Source organism: Beta vulgaris, chromosome 2 (assembly GCF_026745355.1).
Source record: "Beta vulgaris subsp. vulgaris cultivar EL10 chromosome 2, EL10.2, whole genome shotgun sequence".
NCBI lineage: Eukaryota > Viridiplantae > Streptophyta > Magnoliopsida > Caryophyllales > Amaranthaceae > Beta > Beta vulgaris.
The window spans coordinates 37,369,635-37,389,771 of record NC_079203.1 but is presented as its reverse complement, the minus strand read 5'-3'; the positions used below and the strand labels follow the sequence as shown (position 1 = coordinate 37,389,771).

The following is a 20,137-nucleotide window of genomic DNA, read 5'->3' as shown; positions in this document are numbered from 1 at the left end:
CAGTCATTCCAACCTTCATCAACTTCCTAAAAGAAAAAAAAACAGCACCATGAGAGGCCAACCCCAAAAAAAAAATGAAATAAAAAACAGATCTAAAAGAAAGAGAAAAGAAAAACGAAAAAAAAAGATTTTAAATAATAAAAAAATGAAAAAAATAAACAAATCTGAACAATTGAAAAACGAAAAACGAAAAAAAAAAAAAGATCTGCGAAATGAAGAAAAGAACTATAAAAGAAAAATGATAAAACAGATCTGAAATAATAAAAAACGAAAATATAATAGACGATGAACGAAAAAACCAGAAACAAAAATAAAAACGAAAAACAATGCTGATGAACGAAAAAAATAGGAACGAAAAGAAAAACAAAAATATAAACAAGGCTTATGAACGAAAAAAATTAGAAACGAAAATAAAAATGAAAAATAAATTGATGAACCAAAAAAAAAAGAAAACAGATCTAAAAGCCGATGAAGAAACAGTAAAAAAATGAAAAACATATCTAAAAGCCGATGAAGACACTGGAAGATGAGAGGAGTGATGAGTGTGAGCGGTTGGGAGGAGAGAGAAAATGGCGAGGAGAGGAGGGATTAGTGTGAGAGGTTCAGAGGAGAGAGAGAAAAGTGTGAGAGGTTGAGAGAGAGAGAGAAAACGCGAGGAAAGGAGGGATGAGTGTGAGAGTGTGAGGGTTTGAGAGGAGAGAGAAAATGGCGAGTAGAGGAGGGATTAGTGTGAGACTGTGAGGGTTTGAGAGAAAATGGTTGGGCAAAAAGGGAGGATGAGAGACTTAAAGGAAACCCGCGTGCTTTTTTTTGGTAAGTGAGTAGAGCAGATAATATTGCTGCGGTTTTGGGCGGGAAACCGCAGCAATATATTTTAAAAATATTTTTTTATTATATTGATGCGGTTTCCCGCCCAAAACCGCAGCAATATTAGCTGTCTCCAGGCCCCACATTTTTTTCAAAATGTATCCGTTGAACAATATTGCTGCGGTTTTGGGCGTGAACCGCAGCAATATTGTTATTTTCTATTTTTTCTTTTCTTTTTGCGTGTTATATTGCTGCGTATAGGTAAAATTGCAGCAATATCACCGCAGCAATAAGCATTTATTCTACTAGTGAATGGTTGCAGAAAGGGCAAAGGCACATATGTATAAAGGAGTGGAAAACCTTATACCCAGGTTAAAAGTAAATGTTGCGTTCAAAACTGGTTAAAAATGACCGGTTAAACCTGCGAAATGGCGCGTTTTGCCAATTTTTGAAAATGAGGTAACTTCTTCAAGTAAAAGGGTATTAACCGTCTTGGCGCCACAGTAAAATCCCCTTTTTGGGGCAAAAGTTATTGTAGCCTAAATTCAACGGCTCCTCAAGAGACACGTGGATCCATCCAGAGCGCCCATGTGTCCCCTCCCAAAGGAGTAAAAAGAAAAGGAAGGCTGAAGCTTTGACTTTTACTGAGAAAAGGTACCAGTACATCTTTTTGGCCTGACAAAATATCCAGGCTCAAATCCCAAAAAAACGGCTACATATGATTGGTTGCATTTTACCATCCAATCATTGCCTGCCACGTGTCAAAGTTTGATTGTCTGACCAATCAGCCACCCTCATTTTAGGGTACCTCATTTGGCAGGATTCAAGACCCCAACACTATAAATAGCCCCTGAAAATCAGAAGAAAGATACTTTTTGAACATTGTGTGCCCATACTTTGTGAAAATACTCTCTCACTTTCTCTCTCTATCTCTACTTTTCCCTTTCACTCCTAATACCTGACTTAAATTTCGAAGGGGGAACCACCACCCAAACCTCCAGGGTGCGTCCTTTTTTTGCAGGTTTGGGAACGGAGCTCAGGGTCGGAGTTATCCGACTACGACATCATTACACAAGTCTCCATTGAATTAAGAACATATTAAGGGATAACAGTTTACTTGCCGGTCAAGTAGCTCAAACATTACCTATTCAATTTAATGCAATTCAAGCTATGATTTTTCATTGTTTATGAATAATAATTTTATTGTGTTACTTAGAATTTCAATTTTATATAATTAGGTTTCATCTCTATTTGTAGTAGGCTTTTGATTATATCATACAAATGTTTGTACCATATCATTACTACTCAATTATGTGTCATTATTACTCACTTTTATGTCATTATTGAGAAAGCTTGTATCATTTACACCTATTTTAATATATATTATTTGTAAATTCTTATTTTTGTACAATATTCCTTATTTATGTGAGTATAACTCATATTTATGTCATTATTGAGAAAACATGTATCATTTAAACTTATTTTGATATTATTTGTGAATTCCTTATTTGTCTGTCATTATTACTCATTTGTGTCATTATAACTCATTTTTATGTCATTATTGAGTAAACTTGTATCATTTAAACCTATTTTAATATTATTTTTCAATTCCCTATTTGTGTGTTATTATTAGTCATTTATGTATCATTATAACTCATTTTTTTATGTCATCATTATTGAGCAAACTTGTATTAGTTAAACCTATTTTCATATTATTTGTCGATTCCTTATTTGTGTGTCATTATTACTCATTTCTTTATCATTATAACTCATTTCTATGTCGTTATTGAGCAACTTGTATCATTTAAAGTAACCTATTTTGATTTTTTTGTCAATTCCTTATTTGTGTGTCATCATTATTACTCATTTCTATGTCGTTATAACTCGTTATTATGCCATTTTTAAGAAAAAAGTTTGTATCATTTAAACCTACTTTGATATTATTTGTCAATTCCTTAGATGTGTGTCATTATTGCTCATTTATGTGTCACTATGATTCATTTTTATGTCATTATTGAGCAAACTTGTATCTTTTAAACTTATTTAATAATATTTGTCAATTTCTTATTTTTGTGTCTTTCTTACTCATTCATGTGTTATTATAACTTATTTTTATGTCATTATTGAGCAAACTTACGTAAAAATATTATTGATGCTCATTTTTGTGTCATTATTACTCCATCTTGTCATTATTGACGTACTTCATATCATTTTGGGGTTGTCTCATGTCATTTTGTATACAAAAATTATTCAAAGAGACGGACTAATTTTAATATAAAAGTAGACCTAGTAAGTAAATGGACTAAACTAGTTACCTAAAGAAATTAACTTAGTCACTATTGGGTTAATTCTCTTTTTACACAAACTTTTGTATAAGGCAGGCCACACCTTGAACAAATGGTGTGGCCAGCTAATAAAAGGCTCAAGCTAGACTTTATAATGAAGGGGTTACTTTTGATGAATCTATGTTTTTTCTTCTAATTTTTAGATGTTACTTTTAGTGAAACTATGGGTTACTTTCTCGAATGTTAAGCGGTTACTTTACTGAAACCCGTGATTACTTTTTGTAATGATAAGGGGTTACTTTTACGGAAAGTATGGGTTACATTTTGTAATTATAAGGGGTTACTTCTATGGTAAATAGGGGTTACTTTTACTGCAACTATGGGTTACTTTTCAAATGCTAAGGGTTCCTTTTTTGTAATGTTGAAGGGTTACTTTTTTAGTGAAAGTATGGGTTGCTTTTTGCATTATAAGGGTTACTTTATACAAACACCACACCATTTCTTAATCTCCCTCCCCTCTCTTTGATCAACCATGGAACCATCGCGTTCGCCTCCTCCTCATCACCACCACATCACCACCACAACCACCTACTCAAATAACCAACCACCATCATTGGCCTCTCACCTCCTCCATCAAACTATTTCAAATACATGCCTCCACTTCCATAACCCCACCACCATCATTAGATCGCGAACGAGGTTCATATGGCCTCATCAACTAGCAAAAAGGCGGCACCAAAATCGTCGAATACCTCTCTTCAATCGCCCCCGAAGTTTTCCATCGCCTGCAATCTTCAGTCTGGGGAAATCACCGTTCGCGAACTCAAAGAACTTTGTGAATCTTGTCGAAGATTTTCTCCATCAACGACAATTACTCGTGGTGCTCCTCTTCGTGGTCCGCCATTGCAGCTTTAATGGCAGAAGAAACTTAGGAGAGAGAAAATGGAAAATAGAGAGAAAGAGTAGGATTTTTGTTGGGAGGAGGAGAGAGAGAATGACAAATGTGAGGAGAAGATGAATTGGGGCGGGGAAGGAGGAAGAGGTACAGTAAAGCAGTTGGAGATTTGAGGAAGGAAGGAGGAAGGAGGATGGGGATTGTTTGGCCGTACGGGTTTGTTTGTGTGTGGCCTGCTTTACCAAAAACGGACTGCTCTTTTTAATACTAGGCTTACCATTGCCTAATTTTAATTTAAAAGTATTAGGCGTTATCTTACAAGACAAACTCGTTTATATAAATTTATTTCATGTCATTATAAAACTCTTTTATTTTATTATTTCTCAATTCTATAACCTTTTTAGCAAACTTGTGTCATTTTGGAGTTAAGGTATTGATTAAGTAGAAAAAGTAGAAAAGGAGGAGGAGACACAAAATTGTAACCAAACATTTGAAGATCAACAAATTTGTGAAATTGTTCCTCTAATCTCTCTCCTCATTCTCGTTCAATGCATAAAAATCTCGTTTAGTGTATAACAATCTCGTTCAATGCACAACTTCAGTTGAAAGTTTCTCACTTTCTCCTTCACTTTGTTTCCCCTTCACTCACTCTCATTTTCCTCCCAATTAATTTCTCAATCTTCCTCGACGCCGTCCAATAACATCAATTGTTGATCGTTTCTCTCTCTGCCCGCAGCTCACCACTTCACCGGACTGCAGAAACACTGCGGCGAGAGGAGATAGAAAAAATGTGCACTAGCACCACCACAAGAGGAGGAGCCCTATTGTCGCGTCGCCTCTCCGACGTCTTTGATTCAAATTTGTTCTAGGTGTGCCTTAAATTTGTTCTTGATTCAAAATCTGGAAATTCCTTGGATTCAAAATTGTTTGAACCTGTTCGAATCTAGAACATTATTTTGGCTTTTCTTGATTCGAATTTTTTCTTTATGTACAAAATTTGGAGATTTGCAGGTTGTTGGTTTAATTTCTTGAAAGCATCAGCCTAAATTTGATGAATTGAATTTAATTTCTTGATTTGAATTGCGATCGCTTTTCTGATAGATTTTGAGTTTTGATTAATCGGCATTATTGTAAGCAATTGCAAAATATTCAATCGTCGATTGAACTAGAGGAATGTTGAATGGATAGGAGAGAAAGTGGGAGAGGTACGAGTTAAAAAGGAAACGATGGATGATTGTGTGGCAACTGGCAAGGTATTTCGCACATGTGATTTGACGCCCTAAAATTTGGGTTTTAGTAAACGACGCCCTAAATTTTCCTAGCGCCCTAAATACTGTATTTATACACTTACATAATTGTATTTCTTTTCTCTCTCCTCCTTGACTGACTCCCCTAGGCCCTAACCCTTCCTCCTCCCTTTCAGAAACTGACTTCCCGCCCCACCACCACCACCACGATCTTATTCTCTATTTTTTGACTTTTAAATCGATAATACTCTTTCATTATGGCACAAAACATAACAAAACAGCACCTAATATCATGCTTTAAAGTCCAATTAAATCCACGATCAAGTATCATGGACGCCCCACCACCACCACCACCACCACCATCCTCTCCATTTTCACAAACTCCTCATTCAAACCAAACAAAACCACCACGGACAAGGAGACTGAAATTTCCTGTCAAAAAAAAAAAGAGAGACTGAATTTTTTTTAAGCCTTCACCGGTAGTGGGGCATTTTTCTGAAATTGTAAATGAAGAGTTTCTCGGTGAATTGCGACGTTCGAGGGAGAAAATTAAGAAATCTGAAGAAAATTGTGCATTGAAATGAATGATTTTTGAAGATCTAAGAGAATTGTTTTTCCCCTTTCTTTTTATCTTGACTGTATAAAAATGGATAGAAGAGGGGGAGCAAAACAGAGGAGAGAGAAAAAGAGAAGGGGGAAAAAATAACACCTCACAAGGTTTTTTTTTTGCTGAATTTTGATTTTAATTGTGAGCTGCGACGCCAGTAGCGGTGCGGCGGTGGTGGAACGACGGTGGTAGTGCGACGGTGGTGTGTCGGCACCTATGCCCAGTAGGTAGGGGAAGAATATGGGAGGGAAAGTGAAGGAAGAAGGGCAGATTATCTGAAAAATGAGAAAATAAAGTATATTATACGTATTTAGGGCGTTACTTGGAAATTCTAGGGCGTCGTTTAGCAAACCAGTAAAATTTCCTACAAACGCCCTAATATGTATTTTTATACTGTATTTTATACCTTTTTTCCCTTCTTTTCCTTTTATCTTTCTCTTTCCTCCCCTTCCCTTATTCCCCAATCCTTCCAAAAGATTATTTTCCGCCATTACTGGAGTGAATTGGAGTTTTCAAGAAACTGGAATGAATGGTTGTATTGAAATCAATTCTTCAACTGAATCAAACGGTAGATTTCTCTCTGTTACAACTACAAAAATTAGGATGTGAAATTAAACGCCCCAAAATTTAACAATTTCAGTTTTCCGGCGACGCATGACAGCCACCTTAACAACAATCACCATCTGTGATTCCAACAACCAATCCACCACGCCCCACAGGCCCGCAAAAACAAAAATTAAATCAACAGAATAAATCCCACACAAAAAAATTAAGATTAGAGTTTATGAGAAAAAAAAATTGAATTTTTTTTTAAAAAATATGGTGAGCGCCCATGGTAGGTGTCTGCACCTGTGGTGGGGCGTCTACCAGCCTCACCATATTTTTCTTAAAAAAAATTTCAATTTTTGGATTGTTGGTGAAATGTCAAACTCGTCGGAGGAAATGATGTGTCACCGGAGCGGTCACACTCGCCGAAAAATTGGTTTTGGTGGTGGCTCCAATGGTGCTTTAATAGTGGTGGTGAGATTAGTTTTGTTTTTCCAGTTGAGAAAAAAAAAAGAATAGAGAGATTGTTGCTAATTGAGTTAACATTGTCACAAGGTTGAAGATGATGATGCTTTGTATTGGATATAAATGCACTCAACTTTCTTTTACGCCTCTTCTTGTGTACTTATTGATGATTCACAATTAATTTTGGTTCATAAATGATAAAAAAAATAGTGGTGGACTGGTAATGGAAGAAGAAGAAAAAGGGAAGGGGAAGTGAGGGAAAAGATAGCTATAGGATATACAAATACAGTATAAATATACGTATTTAGGGCGTTGGTAAGAAATTTTAGGGCGGTATTTAGCAATTCACTATAATGGTTACACCTAAGACTTTGAAAAGGAATATATTTTAAGATACATGTGCTTGTTAACTATAATTCTACAAGTGTATATCAAATTGACTTATCATTTTTTTTTAAAAGGTTTTAGTTTTTTTTTTTTTTTTGTGAAAGGTTTTAGTTTGGCTTTAACCAGAAATAAATCAATAAAAGTTTTCGTTTGATGATTTATCCGTAAAATTAGAATCCGATTTTTCTTAGTCATGGAAGAGGGCTAATTGGTTCAAGTTAATCTATTACACTACTGCAACTATTACAAAATGTGCAGCGCGTCTTATATAATTGGCTACACACGAAATTATAGGTGTGGCCACATGCGAGACACTATGTCAGTCTATCAGCTCATTTTCAAATGGTCATATCTCACTCGTTCCTCATCAAAATTGAGCTTTTGACCAGGCGTTGGAAAGCTTTCGAGCCATATTTTCATCTCCAACTTTAATCTTTCCAAAATATTAATTATGCTATGAGATATGATCTTTTGAAGTCGACCCTTAAACACAAACCCTTGTGAACAAATGTAGTTACTCTTCTAAACAAATGGAGTTACTTGTATGAGTACGCGATTATTTTTAACAATAAAAGAGTGTCAATCCTAAAAATAAATGTGGTTACTCTTATAAGAAAAATGAAATTACCTATGTGAATAAAATAAGTTACTCATATAATTGGGGTTACTACTTATGAATGAATGAGGTTACTAGTATTAATAAGTAGGGGTTACTACTATGAACAATTGGGGTTACTAATACGAATAAAAGGAGGTTACTAAAAATGAGGTTACTTATATGATTAAATGGGGTTATTAGTATGAATATATGGGGTTGCTCCTTACGAATGAATAAGGTTATTCGTATTAATAAGTGAGGGTTACTTGTATGAACAATTGGGGTTACTGATACGAATAAAATGGGGTTACTTATGTGAATAAATTGAAGTTACTCATATGATTAAATTGGGTTACTAGTATGAATAAATAGGATTACTCCTTATAAATGGATAAGGTTACTCGTATTAATAAATCGTATTAATAAATAAGGGTTACTTGTGTGAACAATTGGGGTTATTCATATGATTAAATGAAGTTACTCGTATAAACAAATGTGGTTACTAGTATGATTAAACGAGGTTAGTCATAAGATTAAACAATATTATTCATAAGATTAAATGAAGTTACTCATAGTATTAAACGAGGTTACTCCAACAAATTTAAAGGGTTACTCATATCATATTCTTAAGATTACATAAAAATAGAAAATTCATTATTTAGTTGAACCATTTACCATCCTTTGCTTGATCTAGATTTTAGAGTTATTTTCAGTGAACAAAATACAAGGTTAACATACACCACACTATTTTGTTAGCCAACCAACTCCACTAGTTTCAACAGCCACCCTCTCCCCCACCAAACACCATCACCACCACTCCAGCCCCTGTTTTTTTCAAACAAATGGGATTTACTTGTAACCCCACTCCTCAGTGCTCCCACACCACCCTTTACTCCCCTCCCTTCGGTTGTCTCCTCAACACCGTACCACTCCCTTCCCTTCGGTCATTCTCAATCTCTTTCTCTCTCCTCGTCATCGGCAACCATTAACAAATCTTGGCATCTCCTTCACTGCTCTAGCTACAATCGACGGCTCCTTCATTGTTATTGCTCAACATCTTTATTGAGCTAGATATCTTAGGCAAGTAGAATTATGTATTGTATTTATATTTGGGAAGAATCCCTTCCTACTGTTAATACATGTACTATATATATGGAGGAGAATGAATGAGAAAGGAAAGACAAAAAGTTAAACCTAAAACTTTACATGGTATCAGGCTAGGTTAGCCGTCCACCCTACTTTCTCACCATGACAGGTGAGGCTTCGGACTCTGCCAAGGTGGCGCCACCACCTCCACCTACTGTTATCTCCTCCAATTCTCCTTACTTTCTTGGTCCTCAAGACCGCCCGGGTGATTTTATTACTCCCACACGTCTCACTGCTGATAATTATGAGCATTGGGCTTCCGACGTGCAAATGGCTCTCGAAGCTCGCCGAAAATGGTCGTTCTTAGATGGTACGATCACATCACCTTCTCCACCATGTACTCTTTCTGATTGGAGTACCATTCACGCCATGCTCATCTCATGGATTATGAACACAATATCTCCGGAGATTAAAGGTACGCTTTCGAAGTATCGTGATGCTAAAAAATTATGGGACTCTTTAAAATCTCGCTTTGCATGGCTAATGGTCCCCGTATTCATCAATTAAAAGTTTCTCTTGCTCGTTGCGTCCAAACTAAGTCTATGACTATTGCTACCTACTTTGGTAAATTAACTGTTTTGTGGGAAGAACTTCATAATCATGAACCTCTTATTGATTGTCAATGTTGTTCGTATTGCTCGGCCGGTTTATTGCATGAGGAACGTCGTTCTATTGGTAAACTTCATGAGTTTTTAATGGGCCTTGACCCTGATTATTATAGCACTGTTCGATCCCATATTCTTTCTCAAGAACCCCTGCCCTCCCTTGATCGAGCTTATCAGTTACTTGTGCAAGCCGAACGGGTTCGGTTGGCTCAAACAAATCTTACTGACTCCCATGACGTGGTCAGTTTTGCTGTTCGCACAAACACTCGCGGCACTGTTGCAGCTTCTTCATCAAATTCTCGTCCTCGTGTTCGTGAGGACAAATCTCACCTTCATTGTTCCCATTGCAAGAAGTCGGGGCATGAAATGAGTACATGCTTTGAACTTCATGGTTATCCCTCCTGGTGGGAGGAACGTAAGGCTGCTGCTGCCTTGCGTGGGGGTGGTCGTCCTACTGCCGCACCTACTGCAGCACCTACTGCTCGTGTTCGGGAGCCGGTTCGTGCTAATGCCACGGCTGTGGCTACTGCTACAGCTCCCGGTGTGGTTCTTGGGGCTGCTGCCTCGCCATCTTCTCTCTTTACCGCAGATCAGTGGAAAGCTTTAGCAGGTCTACTTGGTAATACTAAGATTCCCGATGACCGTTTGCATGGTATGTTTTCTTCTAATGACTGGATTGTCGATACTGGTGCCTCTAATCATGTTACAGGAGACGCCTCTCTATTATTTGATATCACTTGTATACCGGATTGTCCTGTGGGTTTGCCTAATGGTGCTACTGTTTTGGCTAAACAAGAGGGTTCCGTTCGTCTCTCGAACGATATTATTCTTACTCATGTTTTATATGTGCCTCACTTACATTGTAATTTACTTTCTGTTTCTCAGTTAACTGCGACTATGAATTGTATTGTTCAATTCAATACTAATGTTTGTGTTATACAGGACCCGTTGAGGAATCTGATTGGAACAGCGGTTAGAAGAAATGGACTCTACTACTTTGGAGGTGGACCTTCTGCGCTTCATGTTTCGGTTGGTGACGTTGCCTCCTCCTTGGAACTGTGGCATCATCGCATGGGTCATCCTTCAGAGAAAATAGTCAAGTTACTCCCTCCTGTTCGTCATTTGCAGGGTAGTTTGAATAAGGGTTGTGAGGTGTGTTTTCGTGCTAAGCATCCTCGCACTAAATTTCCCATTAGTGATAATAAAGCTCATAGAATTTTTGGCAAAGTTCATTGTGATTTGTGGGGCCCATATAAACATGTTTCTTCTTGTGGTGCTCGCTATTTTTTGACATTGGTGGATGATTATTCTAGAGCTGTTTGGGTTTATTTGTTGATTGATAAAACAGAAGTTTTTTCTATGTTTATGGCCTTTATTGCTATGATTGATCGTCAATTTTCCCAAACTATTCAAATTGTGCAAAGTGATAATGGAACTGAGTTTAACTGTCTTAAGGATTATTTTACCGCCAATGGCATAATTTTCCAAACTTCTTGTGTAAATACTCCACAACAAAATGGGAGGGTTGAGCGTAAACATCAACATATTTTGAATGTCGGTCGTGCCCTTCGTTTTCATGCCAATCTTCCTATTTATTTTTGGGGAGAAAGTATTCTCACTGCCGCTCATCTCATAAATCGCACTCCTACACCCTTACTCCACAATAAAACCCCTTATGAGCTCTTATTCAACCATCCTCCCTCCTATGATGCCCTTAAGGTTTTTGGTTCTCTATGCTTTGCTTATAATCATCGATCTAAGGGGGATAAGTTTGCCAGTCGTAGTCGTAAATGCATGTTTGTTGGTTATCCTCTTGGGAAGAAGGGTTGGAAATTATTTGATCTTGATAGCAAAGAGTTTTTTGTCTCTCGGGATGTTAAATTTTTTGAAGGCACATTTCCCTTTTGTGATCCCGAAGCTGCTAATATTGATCCTCATGTCTTGGTTACTCACTATGATGATGTTCACATTGATTTCGCTGATTTTGAGACTCCATGTGTCCCTCTGCCCACTACAAATGAGACTCTTTCTACCCAGTCCACTAAAAATGCACCTATTACTACCCAGCCTCCTACAAATGACCCTATTGCTATCCAGCCCACTACACATGAGCCCCTTCCTACCCCACCCACTACAAATCCGCTCATTCCTACCCTACCCACTCCAATTCCGTGTCTCTCTTCCCAACCCCCTACACATGAGCCACCTCTTACCAACTCCAATTCGGCCCAAACTTCTTCTCCCTCACAAAAATTAATCTCCCCTCCTCCTACCCAACCTGAGCCCAATCATGCTCCTACTTCCGCTGCTACACCCGTATCTTCCTTTGTCCCTCCTTCTACTGGGCTCCCTACTGGGTCTCATACTGGGCCCTCTGCTGGGTCGTCTACTGGGCCCCCTACTGGGTCTCTCCTTGGGCCTTCAGATGGGCCGTCTACTGGGCCTCCTACCGGGCCTTCTACTGGGCCACTTTCCACATCTTCTCATTTGGGTCGTGGTCTCAGGTCTCGAACTCCTTCCGTTTTGTTGCGCGATTATGTTACCAACTCCATTTCAGTAGCGAGTCCATCTTCGTCTTCCACTGTTCCACTGCATTCCTCAGGTACGTCCTATCCCATAACACATTACATCACTTGTCAAAGTTTTTCTGTGAAATATAGAAAGTTTATTGCTAATGTCACTTCTATCTCCGAGCCGAAATCTTTTAAAGAAGCCATGCAGGATGCAGGTTGGAGAATGTCTATGAATGATGAGATTCGGGCTTTGGAGGAAAATGGCACTTGGACTATGGTTCCTCTACCACCGGGAAAGCGCGCTCTTGGTAGCCAATGGGTCTATCGTAATAAATTTGATTCTGCTGGTAATTTGGATCGCCAGAAATCTCGCTTGGTGCTGGTTTAATCATCAAAAGGAAGGCATAGATTACACCGAGACATTTGCTCCCGTGGCCAAAATGGTCACTGTTCGGGCCTTTCTTGCTATTGCTGCAGCTAAAAACTGGGAGCTTCATCAGATGGATGTCCATAACGCTTTTCTGCATGGTGATCTGGAGGAAGAGGTTTACATGAAACTTCCTCCTGGGTTTGAATCTTCTCAACCCAATATGGTTTGTCGTCTTCATAAATCTCTCTATGGCCTCAAACAAGCTCCTCGGTGTTGGTTTGCTAAACTTGTGGCTTCTTTGAAAGGGTATGGTTTTTTACAATCTTACTCTGATTACTCTTTATTTACTTATACCAAAGGCCCTGTTCAGATTAATGTTTTGGTATATGTTGACGATCTTATTGTTGCTGGTAATGATTCTGCTGCTTTGGGGGCTTTCAAGGCCTATCTTTGTGACTGCTTCAAAATGAAGGACTTGGGTCCTTTGAAGTACTTTCTTGGTATTGAGGTGGCCCGGAGTGCCTCTGGTTTATTTCTTTGTCAGCGCAAATATACTTTGGATATTATCTCTGAAGCTGGTCTTCTTGGCTCTAAGCCTGCTGGTTTCCCTATTGAGCAGAACCATCGCCTGGGCCTTGCTGACGGTGTTCTTCTTGATGATCCTGAGCCCTATAGACGTCTTGTTGGTCGTCTCATATATCTTGCTGTTACTAGGCCTGACTTGGCCTACTCTGTTCATATCTTGTCTCAGTTTATGCAGGCTCCCCGTACCGATCATTGGGAAGCTGCTTTGCGGGTTATTCGCTACTTAAAGGGTACCCCTGGCCAAGGTATCCTCTTGCGTGCTGACAATGATCTTACTCTCTCTGGTTGGTGTGATTCTGATTGGGCTGCTTGCCCCCTTACTCGTCGCTCCCTTACTGGTTGGCTAGTGTTTCTTGGTGCTTCTCCCGTTGCTTGGAAGACTAAGAAGCAAGCTACTGTGTCGCGCTCATCTGCCGAGGCTGAATATCGCTCTATGGCCGCCATCACTTGTGAGTTAAAATGGTTAAAAGGGCTTCTCTTAAGTCTGGGCATTCATCATCCTGCGGCCATTCGTTTATTTTGTGACAGCCAATCCGCTCTTCACCTTGCCAAAAATCCGGTATTTCACGAGCGTACTAAGCACATTGAAGTCGACTGTCACTTTGTTCGTGATGCTATCACCGACGGTCTCATTGCTCCATCTTATGTGCATACTACCGAACAACTAGCCGATATCTTCACCAAGGCTCTGGGCAAATCTCAATTCGACGCTCTACTTGGCAAGTTGGGCATTTATGATCCCCATGCTCCAACTTGAGGGGGGGTATTGAGCTAGATATCTTAGGCAAGTAGAATTATGTATTGTATTTATATTTGGGAAGAATCCCTTCCTACTGTTAATACATGTACTATATATATGGAGGAGAATGAATGAGAAAGGAAAGACAAAAAGTTAAACCTAAAACTTTACAATCTTCTTTAACGAAATCGTCCCTTCGTCATTCTTCAGATCTCCTGTGTTGGGAATCGTTATTGTCGCGTTCTTCACAAGATTGGGGTTAGGTTGGGCCTTACTCACGTTTGGGATTGCTTTCATTCTCTATACCTTTTATTTTTTCTGTCTAGACCTCATATATGAAACTGGCACACGCAAAATTATAGGTGTGGCCGGCCGTATATAAGATTTTATGCAAGATGTGATATTTCAAGAGTATTTGATAAGAATTTTTTTATTTTAATAATGCAATATTTTAGCCATTCACAACGAATAAGCAAATCTTTTAGTTATTCCTAAATAATGCAACATTTATCTAAAAATTCTCTGAATAGGTAAAAAACGAATGCAACCTAATAAACAGGTTGTCTGGGACACTTGTCACAATTCCATTGGTTAGTTTTTCATTTTTGTTGAATTAAAAAAACAAAATTAATTTTTCTCTCTTCCTTATCTCCCTCCACCAGTACTGAACTCTTCCCTACCCCACCCACCACTACGACCTTACCCACTGGAAAACCCCCGCCCCTAGTCCCCTACCCCAAAAAATCACCACCTCTTCCTTCCCCCACCCCCAAAAAATGCAGACCCAAACCCTCCTCTTCTTATTTCCACCCTCCTCTACAACCCCCACCATCACCACCTTCTTAGCTTCTCCCTCTTTTACGAACCACGTGAGAGAAAAAGGACAGAAAAGACTGGGAAACGGTGGTGGTGTGGCAGTTGGGGATGGGGTTGGCTCGTGTGCGCGCTGATTTGGGTGGCAGATGGTGGTGGTGTGGTTGAACAAGCGTGTGGTGGTGCTGTGGTGGAGTTAGTAATCATAAGACAGAGGGGAGAGAGAGCAAGAGTTTAGGCGAGAGAGAATGTGAGTGAGGGAGAAGGGGACGCGTATTGGGTTGGCAGTTGGTGACGCATAGGATAAGCACTGGTGGATGCCGCGGTGGTGCTGGCAGCTGGCAACACGCAGCAAGGGAGAAAGGGGGAACACGAGAGGAGAGAGAGTGGACAACAGGGGGTTTTGGTGGTTTAAGGGATGGGGTGGGTGGATTTTGGTGGTTTCAGAGATGGGTGGGTGGGTTTGACTGATTTCAGGGAAGGGGAAGGGGAAGGAGACGGGGTGGGGCGAGGGATATGGGAAGAAGATGGGTTGGGCAGCAGAGTGAGTAAGGAGTGAGAGAATTAGATTTTTTTTTCAACAAATTTTTTGAACCTGTTTCGCAGGTTACCAGTCAATTTGACTTGTTGTAAGAATTTTTAGATAAAGATTGTATTATTTAAGAATAACTAAGAAGTTTGTTTATTCTATCCCAAAAAAAAAAAAAAAAAAAAAAAAAAAAGGAGAGGTTTGTTTATTCGTTGCAAATGATTAAAAAGTTGCATTATTAAAATAAAAAAAATCCATTTAATAATAGTATAAAATATATTCTCACACATGACATGAGATGATATGAGGTATTATACGGGCCAACCACTAGTCTCGTCTCCAATGGATATATCGCGTATCTCACCGCTGGCGCCAACAAATGTCTCGCAAAGGCTCGCATAGGAGTACGTTCTATACTCTAGACTCTCGACTCTCGACTCTCGACTCTCGAGGATATACAAAAGCGACATAGCTTAGCAAGAACAAGTATCCATGGCTATGCCATCCATCTCCTCACCTTTCTCCCATTTCGTAAGCCCTTCTCTCTCTCTGCAATTTCTTAATTATGCTGCTTCAAGTTACACTTATTCATTTTTTCTCTTTCTTTGTCTTAACAGAATTTTTGTTTCGGATTCTGCAACACAAGCTCTTCAACTAGCCGTTCAACTTTAAAGATACATAGTAATTTCAAGGCAAGTTTTCAATTTTAATAATTTAACTTTTTTTCTTTGTATTTTCACTTTTTCTTTGTGATTTATTTGATATTGAGTCCTACAATTAGTGGGTTGTCTGTGTATGTAATAGATTGATTAATATTACTTCATCGGTTTCGTTTTAAATACAACAAAGGGGTATTATATATGAGATATAAAATATATATCTGTTGCATTTAAAACGAAACGGATGGAGTATGAAGGATGAAACCAACAAATTAGTTTATTTGGAAAATTCATCAGTTTATATTCAATTGTGTAAAAAGGCCATTATTCCAAGTTCCATGCCAGAACAAAGTAATTCGTTGATCAGTAATGTGGTAAGATCATAAGCATAATATTTTGTTTTCTATTATTTGGACTACTGTAGTTAGGAGAAGACTGAGGAATGAGGATAAATAATCGATTCCGCTGATAATGGAACATATGTGAACTTAGGAGAATGTATTGTCTACTTATTTAGATGCTAATGATGTGTTATAATGGGAGATACAATGAAGAAATGGGAGCCTAGGTGAAATAGTTGATCGTTATTCGTAAGGCCGATATAAGATATTGTTTTGACCTATGTTACTCGGACTCTCCATTAATCATCAAGTACCCCTGTTAGATCCTTGATGCTCGATCATAAGTATCAATACTTTGACACTTCATTTTGGGCCGAGATCATGGAAATTATTGATAAAATAGATGAGTTGGCCACTTTAGCACATACAGGTGTCCAAATTGGGTTAACGAGTTTGAGTAACACTATGTTTCACTAAGAAGGATTGTTGCTTGTTAGTCTTGAGTTTGTTGTAATTGTTGCTTGATGCACCATCGCTTCGTTTGGGCTTCATTGACAGCATGCAAGCTGTCTTGATATAATTTTTTATGCACTGCAATAAATCTAAAGGGTGCTGAAATATATCATGTTATTCTTGAGTACATGCCTCTATAAATTCAATGTAAAGTCCTATTATGTTGAACAGCTAAACCTTGATGGGAGTCATAAATCTGTAGAACAACTAGATGAAGTCTGGAATATCAGATATTTGTATAAGAGAGTTCAAAACTCTTTAGGCTTTTTCATCCTTTGTCGGCTATAGAGAGTTCAAAATCATGGACTAACTTGCTAAAATAACTGCTATTTCAAATAATGTAGTGAAATACTCTTTAAGAAGAACGATTTCAGCACAGAAATGAGGTTCATACCGTTGATGGAGAACAAGCAAAACTGCTTACCTCTAATAGAAATGCAGTCTGTTTTTTCTCCCAGAGGTTGACAGTTGTTTTGCTGTAATCATCTTGCAGGAAAGTAGCATCCTTGAGCAACCGAGTAAGCTAGATGAGTTTACAAATGGAGAAGTACAGACAGCTTCAAACAATGAGTCAACGGCTAACCATCCTGAGATGAGTCCGCGGCAAAAGCTCCCTCCCCTAGTTGCTGCTTTAAAAGCTGCGGCTGGAGAAAATGCTGCAAGTTTCCATTTCCCTGGACACAACAGAAGTAGAGCGGCTCCGTCCTCATTGACTGAGCTCATAGGTCAAAAACCCTTCCTTCATGATTTACCTGAGCTACCTGAGCTTGACAATCTATTTTCTCCGGAGGGTCCTATTCTAGAAGCACAAAAGCAAGCTGCAGATCTATTTGGGGCATCAGAGACTTGGTTTCTTGTAGGAGGTACAACTTGTGGAATCCAATCAGCTATTATGGCTACCTGCAGCCCTGGAGATACTCTAATTCTCCCTCGCAATTCTCACATTTCAGCAGTATCTGCAATGGTCTTGACCGGAGTGGTGCCAAAATATATATTTCCTCATTATGATTGTGACTGGGACATTGCTTCTGCTGTATCTCCATCAGAGGCAAGTTCAAATTGATGATTCGAACTTTGCTGGTAGGATCTTATAACTGTGTTGTTATGCTGCCAAAAGATATGCTTGTTAGTTGTTTTGCTAGTTAGTTTTCATTCTTTTGGGGTGCAGGTGGGGGTGGGAGGGAGAGGTATTGGGCAAGGGGTGTAAGCTCCATGTTTGGTGCAGATTTTACTATTTAGTAGGATGATTATTTTATAAGAAAATTCAGTTTTAATGCCAGGTAGAGAAGGCAATCAAGGAACTGGAAACGGAAGGCCAAAGACCAGCAGCTGTTTTTATTACTTCCCCTACGTATCATGGGATATGCAGCAACTTGAAGGAGATTTCTTATTTGTGTCATTCATGGGATATACCTCTAATTGTAGATGAGGCTCATGGGGCCCACTTTGGTTTTCACCCACAGCTCCCTGTTTCATCCCTCCAACAAGGGGCTGATGTGGTTGTTCAATCAACTCATAAAGTGCTGTGCTCTCTTACTCAATCGTCGATGTTACATCTATCCGGAAAACTTGTCGATAGGGAAAAAATTTGCAGGTGCCTTCAAACCCTTCAAAGTACTAGCCCAAGTTACTTGCTTTTAGCCTCATTAGATGCTGCTACAGCTCAACTTAGGGATAACCGATTATTTGTTTTCAACAATGCAATCCATTTGGCAATTGAGGCTAAAAGTAAGATTGGACAGATCCCAGGCATCTCAATCCTTGATTTTCCCAACTTCTCTGAGTTTCCTGCCATTGACCCTTTGCGGGTGACTCTTGGATTCAATGATCTTGGTCTAAGTGGATATGAAGCTGATGAGTTCTTATACAAGGATCAAAGAGTAATTTCTGAGCTCAGTGGACCTCACTCCATAACATTTGCGTTTACTCCAGGAAGTTGTGAAGAGCATGTCAACAGGCTAGTCCTGGGGGTCAAGAACTTGTCGTCATCTTTCTTTCTGCATTGGAGGAAGAAACAGGGAATGCAGCAAGTTAAAGTAAAGCCCTTTAATGATATCAACATGCAACTCACTCCAAGGGAGGCCTTCTTCGCAAAGAAAACAAGGGTAAATATTAGACACACTATTGGAAAGATATGTGGAGAGTTGATCTGCCCATATCCTCCTGGCATTCCAGTAATGATTCCTGGTGAACTGGTTTCGGAAAGAGCTTTAAATGTCCTACTGCAAGCTAAAGCTTGTGGCGCTACGCTAAGTGGAGCTTCTGACCCAGGTCTGTCATCAATGGTTATCTGTGATGTTTAAGCAGGCCTTACTTACTTCTCAGATGCAAAAAGAGGAAAAGCTGGGGGATACATCAAGTTAAGTGCTGTTCCAGTAAAAATAAATAGAAGAATGCTATGGCACAATTGTAGAAAAAGAGAGGTACTATGGAGCAATTTGATAAACCTATCCTTTTTAGAAGCAAATTCGGTTCCTTCAGCTGTTATCAGCTACTCCATACCGGAAAAGCATATATATTAAATTTTCCTGGACCTGCGCTGATCAGGGCTGTCAAAGTGATCTAGATTACTGCTATGGTGGTCTAGGTCTATTTGAACAATGATCTTCACTTTTCCCATCAGGGATCATCTTATTTCGGCTGTTGAGGTAAATTAGTAGTTTGATAGTAATAAATAATAATAGCTGCTTATTACAAAATAATGCTGATTTGCAACTTTTTTTTTATCATTGCAAGTTTTCTCAGAGTTGCATTGTTTTTTTCGGCTGGTGTTGGTGCAAAAAATACATATGAAGAATGCTTCTTCATCTGCTGAATCTTCTTGTGGTCAACATTCAACCCTTTTAGTATTAACAGGGAAGTATAGGTTGTGCACCGGTCCAAAACCGGACCGGACAGAGACCGGAATCTGGAAATTCCTAGGACTGGAACCGCTTGGGAGAAAAATATTTTCTTGGAGAAGTGATATTTTCATTTTCCTTGTTTGATTTGTGAAGGGTGGAAAATAATCCTCCCAAGAATGGAAACATTTTGTGAAAGAAGAATATGCCACATTTCCTGCCTTTCTCTTCTCCCTTTCATTTCATTTTTCCTTTTTGCTGAAACTTTTATTGTAAGAAGCTTGACAAAAGAAAACAAAATTTACTACTGTGTTTTACGTTGGAAAATGGTTTTCATTGAAAATCAATTTCTATTAAAAATGATTTCCGTCCAATCTAGCATAGCCATTAGTGTTACAATGGCCTTGTTCAAGAGTCATATGCCTTTGCTTAATTTTCCAAATAGTCCATGTTTCTGATTTACTTATGTTACGATATCAGGACCTTTTTTGGTTGGATGAATATCATCTCCAAGGGAAATACACTTGTGAATGGATTTTCTTTGTTTGAATTTCCACAAGAATATTAGAGAGGAAAAGGAATTCTTATAGATGTGAGGATATATGGGAGAAGAGAAAGTGTATGGGTATGAGAAGGAAAAGGAATTC

General features: G+C 38.8%; 1 protein-coding gene across 4 annotated transcripts; it reads left to right on the top strand.

Moving 5' to 3' along the window:
* Positions 1-15,114: 15,114 nt before the first annotated feature.
* LOC104886783 (hypothetical protein) lies at positions 15,115-19,864 on the top strand. 4 transcript variants are annotated; one of them, XM_019247840.3, is made up of 6 exons: positions 15,115-15,668; positions 15,755-15,829; positions 17,144-17,513; positions 17,601-17,698; positions 17,931-19,298; positions 19,387-19,864. In XM_019247840.3, exons 1-5 carry the CDS (start codon positions 15,630-15,632, stop codon positions 18,951-18,953), a joined length of 1,605 nt encoding a protein of 534 aa, XP_019103385.1. In that variant the 5' UTR covers positions 15,115-15,629; the 3' UTR covers positions 18,954-19,298; positions 19,387-19,864. The 4 variants fall into 4 exon arrangements, with proteins under 4 accessions (XP_019103385.1, XP_048494954.1, XP_010669597.1 ...); XM_048638997.2 differs by having other exon boundaries at positions 15,116-15,668; positions 17,144-17,698; positions 19,507-19,864; XM_010671295.4 differs by having other exon boundaries at positions 15,116-15,668; positions 17,144-17,698; positions 19,396-19,864.
* Positions 19,865-20,137: the final 273 nt, after the last annotated feature.